The sequence below is a fragment of the Temnothorax americanus genome, unplaced genomic scaffold (assembly GCF_048541705.1).
Source record: "Temnothorax americanus isolate GAGA-0224 unplaced genomic scaffold, ASM4854170v1 Scaffold67, whole genome shotgun sequence".
NCBI lineage: Eukaryota > Metazoa > Arthropoda > Insecta > Hymenoptera > Formicidae > Temnothorax > Temnothorax americanus.
Genome location: NW_027509789.1, coordinates 690,001 through 700,598, shown reverse-complemented (window position 1 = coordinate 700,598; position 10,598 = coordinate 690,001). Strand labels below are relative to the sequence as shown.

Here is a 10,598-nt window from a genome sequence, read left to right as displayed (position 1 = left end):
GTACAAACTAAAGGGTGGAAATATATTGGGGAATTAGGGCTATGAAATTTGAGGATAAGGTCAAGGAAACAAATGAGGATAGGTGGATTAAAAAGTGATGGCTGGAGAAAGAAAGTAATGATTGGAACGATAGGTATGGTAAGGAAAGAGAGAAATATTTTAATAGGAATGGTTGGAGTGTTGTGGCGGTGGAAGCCTTGAGAAGGGAGGGGAGAAATTTAGGTAAGGAAATGAGGAAGAAGGATGAGGATGTACAAAGGCAGTTAGAGGAAAACAGAATTTTAGATGCAAGGTATAACAAGAAATATAAGGAGCTAAGTATGGATTTGGAAGGCCCAAGTTATTTAAAGTTGGACAATTTAGACAGGCAGGATCTCGGGAATAGTATCAGAGCGTTGTTAAATTTAAGATGCGGGAACTTAGAATCGGGTAACAGGTATTGGCTAGATGAAGAGAAACAAATGTGTATTTTTTGTAATGAAGGCCAGGATAATATGAACCACTATGTTGAAGATTGCGTTAAGACAAAGGAATGGTTTACAGTATTAGGAAAGGATAGTAAGGAAAGGTTGGAAAAACTTTGGAATGATAAATTGGACACCACCAAAGCGGAGGTACTGCTAAAAGTTGTTAGGGAAAGGGATGCGAAAGAAAAAGAAGATAGATATAGAAAGTCAACAGGTTGTGAAAGAGGCTGTGAGATAAGTAGTTAGTGCAATAAGATTCAATAAGAATCGAGGTCCGTGCGTGCGTGCGTGTGTGTGTGTGTGTGTGTGTGTGTGTGTGTGTGTGTGTGTGTGTGTGTGTGTGTGTGTGTGTGTGTGTGTGTGTGTGTGTGTGTGTGTGTGTGTGTGTGTGTGTGTGTGTGTGTGTGTGTGTGTGTGTGTGTGTGTGTGTGTGTGTGTGTGTGTGTGTGTGTGTGTGTGTGTGTGTGTGTGTGTGTGTGTGTGTGTGTGTGTGTGTGTGTGTGTGTGTGTGTGTGTGTGTGTGTGTGTGTGTGTGTGTGTGTGATTTGTTAAATAGATTTAATAAATAAATAGGTAAAATATCAAATATTAAATGTGCCATAATTTGTAATCTTTTAATTTTGTAAAGTTGTAAATTTTAATAGGTTATGTAGGAGCATGAGAAGGAGTGTGTGTGTGAATGAATAGGGAAATGATTGTAAACCAAGTCCACTTTCTGGCTGTTATGCTAAAGTTAATAAACTATATATATATATATACAGGGTGCCCCACAATTGTTGGTACTTTTTTCATATTTAGATAGAGCGAGCCAAACTGAGTCGAAAAGTCATGTACCATTTTACAATTTTTGCAATAGTTGACGAGTTATTAATGATTAAAAATCGACGTATTAGCCCGCCCACCGCCAAATCCAAGCGCGCGGCGAGATGCGGCCGCCCCGCGGTCGGCGCGCGGGCAGTTGTTTACTACAAACGGCGATGATTACGCACGAACGGCGCGTAACGCCGGGCCCCTGTCCTAAGCGATGATATAGTTTCTCACCTTTTTTAAATAGAAATAAAATTTTCTAACAACATAGAAAATTTTTTTATGCGTACGTATGTACATATGTGTGCACATGCATACACCAGGAAAATATCAATTCTACTGCTTAAAAAAGCGATTACTCAATTTACCTTTTTTTTTTAGTAAGTAACGGTTGTCTTTAAGCAAGAATATTTTCTTGATATTAGTCTTAAAATGTACAAATTTTAGAAAGAGTCTTTATTATGTACTCGAAAGAAGAATTTATACTTCTTCAAAGAACATAATAAAATTTTATCAAAGAAAAGTCAAAATAATAAATAAAATAATATGAGGACCCTCGAGATTAAAATAGGAGAAGGCTATGAGGGTCAGACGCAGATCACAGTGCGTAATATCAGAAATAAGTGATTTATTCGTCGTTTTGATACATTACCTCGATCCGTACGTTTCGGCTCAGTTTTGAGCCATCTTCAACGGTAGTTACAAAAATTAAGTTACACGTTCTCCGTACCGTATGGTGAGTTTACTGATTCAAAGTATCAGAAACATAGACCAATTGATCCATATCTGTAAATTTGTTCAATTAATGTTGAGATATTAAAAAGATCCCTTAGGAAACTCACCATTCGATCTGAAAAACGTGGAATACAGAGCCATGTATACATAATGAATACTCTCTGCGAGAAAATTTGACGATCTTTATCGACACGACACATGCATAGCAATGATATGAAAGGTCTTGCAAGAAGAGGCATGTCGTAGGTCAACACACCGGCGAGGATTATAACAAAGCACGATTTGACACCGTCTCAAAATGACACGGATTTTTTGCATCATGCATCTGTCACGGTTTTGAGCAAATTGTAATCCATGCTCATGAACTTTGGTCGTTGGCAAATCGGGGTTTTACTATTGGTACATGCAATATTGTGACGGTGTCAAATCGTGCTTTGTTATAATCCTCGCCGGTGTGTTGACCTACGACATGCCTCTTCTTGCAAGACCTTTCATATTATTGTGTGTCGTCGACAAGATCGTCAAGTCTTCTCGCAGAGAGTAGATATTCATTATGTACGCATGGCTCTGTATTCCACGTTTTTCAGACCGAATGGTGAGTTTCCTAAGGAATCTTTTTTTAATATCTCAACATTAATTTTAAACAAATTTACAGATATGGATCAATTGGTCTATGTTTCTGATACTTTGAAGTAAACTCACCATACGGTACGGAGAACGTGTAATTAAACTTCTGTAACTACTGCTGAAGATGGCTCAAAGCTGAGCCGAAACGTACGGATCGATGTAATGTATCAAAACGACGAATAAATCAGTTATTTCTGATATTACGCACTGTGATCTGCGTCTGATCCTCATAGCCTTGACTTCTCCTATCAAAATAATTAGCAAATTGAATTTTTGTTTTAATTTTGTATTCTTAACTGAAGAACTGAATAATTAGAATGTAGAATATTATTTATTTTAAGTAATATTATCAAGAAAACATTTTTTGTAAAGATCATCGTTACTTAAAAGAAGAGAAAACTGAGTAATTGGTTTTCTTAGCACTAAAATGATATTTTTTTACGTGTGCGTATACGGCACGCCATTTTACTATTTAATATCATTATAAAAATTCTATCAAATTAAATCGATACTTAAAGAAAAGAAATTATTATTATGTCTAGACATACTTATAATTTATCGAATTATTATTAAGCTATAATTGAAAATGCAGAATTACAATTATGTCTAGAAAAAATATTAATTCTGAATTTATTTTACGTTATGACATAAACAATTTTCGGGAATTAAAAGTATGTACATAATTGTAATTCCCGAATTTTACTTATGTACGCAATTTTAATACTTGAATTTCTATTATGTACACACAATCGTAATTCTGGAATTACTTTTTTTCTTTTGGTAAGTAACGGGGTTCTTTAAGAAAGAATATTTTCTTGATAATAATCTTAAAATGTATTCATCACAAATTTTAGAGAAAGTCTTTATCATGTACTGGAAAAAAGAATTTATACTCCTTCAAAAAACATTATACCATTTTATCAAAGAAAAGTCAAAATAATAAGCAAATCAAATTTTTGTTTTAATTTTATATTTTTAATTGAATAGTTAAACAATTAGAATTTAGAATATTATTTGTTTTAAGTAAAGAGAGTGATGAGTGTATTTTAAGATTATTATAAAAATAAAATATTCTTTGCGAAGATGCGACCGTTAAAAGAAGGGAAATGGAGTAATTGGTTTTCTTAGCACTGGAATGATATTTTTTGCGCGTGAATTGTGCATGAATAGCAATCGCGATATAAGATCGCGAGCCAAAAAATAATTTTTTTTTCTGTGGCAAGAAAATGATAGAGCGCTATCATTTCCACACCACCTTGCGGTAGATAGCATGGCGCATTTTTTTTAAGTAGTGTCCCCAGTAGGTTTAATCCACTTTATAAAAATATTTTAATGCAAGAACTGTTCGAAGTGCTCAAAAAATATCATTCCAGTGCTAAGAAAACCAATTACTCCATTTCCCTTCTTTTAACGGTCGCATCTTCGCAAAGAATATTTCATTTTTATAATAATCTTAAAATACACTCATCACTCTCTTTACTTAAAACAAATAATATTCTAAATTCTAATTGTTTAACTATTCAATTAAAAATATAAAATTAAAACAAAAATTTGATTTGCTTATTATTTTGACTTTTCTTTGATAAAATAGTATAATGTTTTTTGAAGGAGTATAAATTCTTTTTTCCAGTACATAATAAAGACTTTTTCTAAAATTTGTAATGAATACATTTTAAGATTATTATCAAGAAAATATTCTTTCTTAAAGAACCCCGTTACTTACTAAAAGAAAAAAAGTAATTCCAGAATTACGATTGTGTTGTACATAATAGAAATTCAAGTATTAAAATTGCGTACATAAGTAAAATTCGGGAATTACAATTATGTACATAATTTTAATTCCCAATAATTTTTTATGTCATAACGTAAAATAATTTCAGAATTAATATTTTGTCTAGACATAATTGTAATTCTGCATTTTCAATTATAGCTTAATAATAATTCGATAAATTATAAGTATGTCTAGACATAATAATAATTTCTTTTCTTTAAGTATCGATTTAATTTGATAGAATTTTTATAATGATATTAAATAGTAAAATGGCGTGCCGTATACGCACACGTAAAAAAATATCATTTTAGTGCTAAGAAAACCAATTACTCAGTTTTCTCTTCTTTTAAGTAACGATGATCTTTACAAAAAATGTTTTCTTGATAATATTACTTAAAATAAATAATATTCTACATTCTAATTATTCAGTTCTTCAGTTAAGAATACAAAATTAAAACAAAAATTCAATTTGCTAATTATTTTGATAGGAGAAGTCAAGGCTATGAGGATCAGACGCAGATCACAGTGCGTAATATCAGAAATAACTGATTTATTCGTCGTTTTGATACATTACATCGATCCGTACGTTTCGGCTCAGCTTTGAGCCATCTTCAGCAGTAGTTACAGAAGTTAAGTTACACGTTCTCCGTACCGTATGGTGAGTTTACTGATTCAAAGTATCAGAAACATAGACCAATTGATCCATATCTGTAAATTTGTTTAATTAATGTTGAGATATTAAAAAGATCTTTTAGGAAACTCACCATTCGGTCTGAAAAACATGGAATACAGAGCCATGCGTACATAATGAATATCTACTCTCTGCGAGAAGACTTGACGATCTTGTCGACACGACACACAATAATATGGAAGGTCTTGCAAGAAGAGGCATGTCGTAGGTCAACACACCGGCGAGGATTATAACAAAGCACGATTTGACACTGTCACAATATTGCATGTACCAATAGTAAAACGCCGATTTGCCAACGACCAAATTTCATGAGCATGGATTACAATTTGCTCAAAACCGTGACATATGCATGATGCAAGAAAACCGTGTCATTTTGAGACGGTGTCAAATCGTGCTTTGTTATAATCCTCGCCGTTGTGTTGACCTACGACATGCCTCTTCTTGCAAGACCTTTCATATCATTGCTGTGCATGTGTCGTGTCGATAAAGATCGTCAAGTTTTCTCAGCCAGAGAGTATTCATTATGTATACATGGCTCTGTATTCCACGTTTTTTAGACCAAATGGTGAGTTTCCTAAGGGATCTTTTTAATATCTCAACATTAATTGAACAAATTTACAGATATGGGTCAATTGGTCTATGTTTCTAATACTTTGAATCAGTAAACTCACCATACGGTACGGAGAACGTGTAACTTAATTTCTGTAACTATTATACCGCTGAAGCCTAGATGGCTCAAAACTGAGCCGAAACGTACGGATCGATGTAATGTATCAAAACGACGAATAAATCACTTATTTCTGATATTACGCATTGTGATCTGCGTCTGACCCTCATAGCCTTCTCCTATTTTAATCTCGAGGGTCCTCATATTATTTTATTTATTATTTTGACTTTTCTTTGATAAAATTTTATTATGTTCTTTGAAGGAGTATAAATTCTTCTTTCGAGTACATAATAAAGACTCTTTCTAAAATTTGTACATTTTAAGACTATTATCAAGAAAATATTCTTGCTTAAAGACAACCGTTACTTACTAAAAAAAAAGGTAAATTGAGTAATCGCTTTTTTAAGCTGTAGAATTGATATTTTCCTGGTGTATGCATGTGCACACATATGTACATACGTACGCACAAAAAAAATTTCTATGTTGTTAGAAAATTTTATTTCTATTTAAAAAAGGCGAGAAACTATCATCGCTTATAGGACAGGGGCCCGGCGTTACGCGCCGCTTGTAGTAAACAACTGCCCGCGCGCCGACCGCGGGGCGGCCGCATCTCGCCGCGCGCTTGGATTTGGCGGAGGGCGGGCTAATACGTCGATTTTTAATCATTAATAACTCGTCAACTATTGCGAAAATTGCAAAATGGTACATGACTTTTCGACTCAGTTTGGCTCGCTCTATCTAAATATGAAAAAAGTACCAACAATTGTGGGGCACCCTGTATATATATATATATATATATATATATATATGTATGAATTTTTATTACTTTTATTTTAATTACGTGGTACAACGTCACATGTATGTTTTTAAAATATTTATTATTCCGATATATGGCGAGTATGCATATGTCAAAATCATATATGTAATATTCTAAAGGCCATTGCATGTACAAAAATTTTAGTAGTAATCGCAAGGCCGTAAGAAAATTGACCAATCACAATCAATTATTCTTTGACCGCAAGAAAAATTATTGACTATGTTTAGTTAGTTTTCTTACGGCCTTGCGATTACTACTATAATTTTTGTACGTGCAATGGCCTTTAGAACTCAGACACAATGAGAAAAATAAAGAATAAAGTAAAGAAATAAGGAAGAAGACATATGTTGGATCTTTTTAATGTATACGGGTACTGAAGTGAGATGCATTCTTTTATGCCTTTATCTTATTCTTGTAATAAGTTTTTTTTATTGTGTCTGAGCTTTAAAGGTCATTGCACGTACAAAAATTTTAGTATTCCAAATTTATGTATTTTATTTTATTTCATTTTATTAAATGGGTTTAAAATGTTCAGCAGTATGTGGACATTGCCATGGCCAGACTTGCCTTAACGCAGCACCTAATATATATAATCAAAAAATGTGTATGTGTGTGTGTGTGTGTGTGCTATGTCAGCTACGAAGATGAATCTCCAGATTTCATGGCGGAAGCTATAGAAATTGATTTGCTTTATTAAATAAAGTATGGACTTTATATTTTTATTTGTTAAATAATTATAATACTTCCAAACTTTTAAGTGATATATTATAAATAAAATAATAGAATAAATGGCGCGCGCGTAGCGCGCGCCTTTGTGTTGTTCTAGTCCACTTTTAAAAAAGGCGTGTTAACTGAGTGAATTTCATTTATATCGAAAAATTGAAGCCTCTTTTCCGCGATGCCGATTGGTTATCTCGATGCGTTGTGTGCGAGTTATTACTTCGTATCGAATGTCGTCTATATTGTTTTAACCTTGTCACGTGTCAATGTGTATCGTGGCCGCAGGAGGAAGTGATCCGCGCAGTTTCTTGGGCCTAAGGCTGAAATCCCATGGTGCGGAATGGAAGTGCGGAATAGAGAATGCGTCATAGACACAGCCAATCAGAGCTATGCCGCAGTGTTTACGATTTTTCCTGCATGCGTTCGTGGCGCAGTTGCGTTAAAGATTTGCATCAAAGAGCCATAACCTTAGTATTTAATCGGAGCATTAGAGTTCTCATTCATTAAAACTTTAATAGACTCTTCAACCATCATTATTTTGGTTTCCGTATTCACACACAACAGTTTTAGCAAAAAACGTCAACAATACTGTATAGCGTGTATGATCGAGACCAACAGTACTGTGCCGAGGTTGCATCACGCATTTTGCATTCCGCAAGTCTTTGACCGTACTGTTCACATGGTGCAGAAAAATGATCAAAAATGCGTCAATGCAGTTCAAAAATTTAAAAATATTGTTTTCAACTTTTTTATATTCAATATAACATTTTATTTAATGTTATATTAATAATTATTATTGCTATTACAAAAATTATTTTTTATAAAAACGTTTGAATTATTTTAATAAAATGTTTATTATATCAATTATTTTCATTCCGGATGCGTCATTGCTCGTCTATGACGCACCATGTGCACAGGGCGGGAGACATTTGCAGAATGCGTTGACGCGGCATAGCTCTGATTGGCTGTGTCTATGACGCATTCTCTATTCCGCACTTCCATTCCGCACCATGGGATTTTAGCCTTACGCACCTACGGCATTACCGAGTTCACTACATCGCGGACATAAACACACAGTTACACATACACTCATACATATATACACAGTGTCATATAGCCTTAAGGTGATGCTGACGGCACTTTAATGTCCCTCATCCGAGGGATCTAACAAAAAAAAAATGTGTATTGTGAGGGATGAGTGATTTGTAACGGAAAGCTCCGTGGTCCGTGGTCTGTGAGCAAGGCGGCGCGAATAATCTGCAGGTATGTGTTTTTATTTTTATCCTTGTATTACGATTACTTGTACAGGTTACAATTACAAGTCCAACTTAACCTTGAAGTAAAAAAAGGAGGAAGAGGAGAGTATAGAGGCGGTCGCGCTCGATTGAAACTCAAGGTTGAAAATATTTTGAGGTGGAAGGAATCGTTTAACGACGAGGGCAAAATGGTGAAGCAAAGTATAACGCGAGATTCGTAAAGTGGTCAGACGGAAGCATGTTCTTGCATTTGGGCTCGGAAATCTTTGACGTGTATAAACAGCCGTTACAGGGCGATTACAATCATCTCTACATTCGCCAAGGTACCGGTCTGCAGGGTCAAGCAGTATTTAGAACGAAACTAACATTCCGGCCGCATTCCACTGAATCGTTCACGCACATTATCATTACATTGGCCGGTTGAAGCCGGGGGCGATCGCGACGAGTTTCGTGCGTGCGTGCGTGCGTGCGTGCGTGCGTGCGTGCGCGCGCGCGCGCGTGCGTGCGTGCGTGCGCGTGCGTGCGTGCGTGCGTGCGTGCGTGCGTGCGTGCGTGCGTGCGTGCGCACGCGTGCGTGCGTGCGTGCGTGCGTGCGTGCGTGCGTGCGTGCGTGCGTGCGCGCGCGTGCGTGCGTGCGTGCGTGCGTGCGTGCGTGCGTGCGTGCGTGCGTGCGTGCGTGCGTGCGCGCGCGTGCGTGCGTGCGTGCGTGCGTGCGTGCGTGCGTGCGTGCGTGCGTGCGTGCGTGCGCACGCGTGCGTGCGTGCGTGCGTGCGTGCGTGCGTGCGTGCGTGCGTGCGTGCGTGCGTGCGTGCGTGCGCGTGCGCGTGCGTGCGTGCGTGCGTGCGTGCGTGCGTGCGTGCGTGCGTGCGTGCGTGCGTGCGTGCGTGCGGGCGCGCGTGCGTGCGTGCGTGCGTGCGTGCGTGCGTGCGTGCGTGCGTGCGTGCGTGCGTGCGTGCGTGCGTGCGTGCGTGCGTGCGTGCGTGCGTGCGTGCGTGCGTGCGTGCGTGCGTGCGTGCGTGCGTGCGTGCGTGCGTGCGTGCGTGCGTGCGTGCGTGCGTGCGTGCGTGCGTGCGTGCGTGCGTGCGTGCGTGCGTGCGTGCGTGCGTGCGTGCGTGCGTGCGTGCGTGGGTGCGTGCGTGCGTGCGTGCGTGCGTGCGTGCGTGCGTGCGTGCGTGCGTGCGTGCGTGCGTGCGTGCGTGCGTGCGTGCGTGCGTGCGTGCGTGCGTGCGTGCGTGCGTGCGTGCGTGCGTGCGTGCGTGCGTGCGTGCGTGCGTGCGTGCGTGCGTGCGTGCGTGCGTGCGTGCGTGCGTGCGTGCGTGCGTGCGTGCGTGCGTGCGTGCGTGCGTGCGTGCGTGCGTGCGTGCGTGCGTGCGTGCGTGCGTGCGTGTGTGTGTGTGTATTCTCTTATTATCTCTATATTATATGTATAATGAAATAGATATTTATTAGTTACTTGATTTTTACCTGATGGATACAATATTGAAACATACATTATTTTATTATTTTAGTATCATTATTTGAAAAGTTTAGGAGGCTCAAAATTGCGTGACTTTTTACATTCCTCTCTAAAGGAGATTATGACTGACGAGTTGGTCAATAAGTTTACGTGGTCTGGTGGTGCTGAGTCAAGAAATTTTGGCGATACAAAAATTGCCAATATCCTATATCGTAAGACATTTTTTATATAATATACAACCAATCGTTGCAAAAATTCTCCTACATATTCCAATGAAAAATTTCTACTCAATTTTTATTTGTTTATACCAAATGGCAAATAACTGGAGTTGTACCAAAATGTTGTCCATTGGTTAACTCATTTAAATCTACAGTATGAATTTTCACACGGTTTTCTCACTTCTTTTTTTCGTTGATTTTTGTAAACAAACAAGGTTTGTTTTTGTAAAAAGACATTAAGACATTGTTTTTGTAAACAAACATTTTTGTAAAAAAGGAACTAAGAAAAACGACTACGAAAATTTATTGGTGAATTAGCCTTGTAGTGTAACTTTACAAATGTTCATTTTTATCTTTCAGTTGCAG

General features: G+C 37.8%; 3 protein-coding genes across 7 annotated transcripts in view; 2 read left to right on the top strand and 1 right to left on the bottom strand.

Annotated features, from left to right (window-relative positions):
* Positions 1-10,598, bottom strand: part of LOC143905768 (uncharacterized) — a 57,143-nt gene that overhangs the window by 15,936 nt on the left and 30,609 nt on the right. The window lies entirely within an intron of this gene.
* LOC143905765 (uncharacterized) overlaps positions 1-10,598 on the top strand; it is a 52,128-nt gene that overhangs the window by 13,213 nt on the left and 28,317 nt on the right. The window lies entirely within an intron of this gene.
* LOC143905771 (uncharacterized) overlaps positions 6,199-10,598 on the top strand; it is a 5,487-nt gene continuing 1,087 nt past the window's right edge. Inside the window, exons 1-3 of the mRNA XM_077421363.1 lie at positions 6,199-8,565; positions 10,067-10,226; positions 10,593-10,598. The exon at positions 10,593-10,598 is cut by the window's right edge and continues 216 nt beyond it. Coding sequence (XP_077277489.1) covers positions 10,136-10,226; positions 10,593-10,598 — 97 coding nt within the window. The 5' untranslated portion in view covers positions 6,199-8,565; positions 10,067-10,135. The remainder of the gene's footprint in view (positions 8,566-10,066; positions 10,227-10,592) is intronic.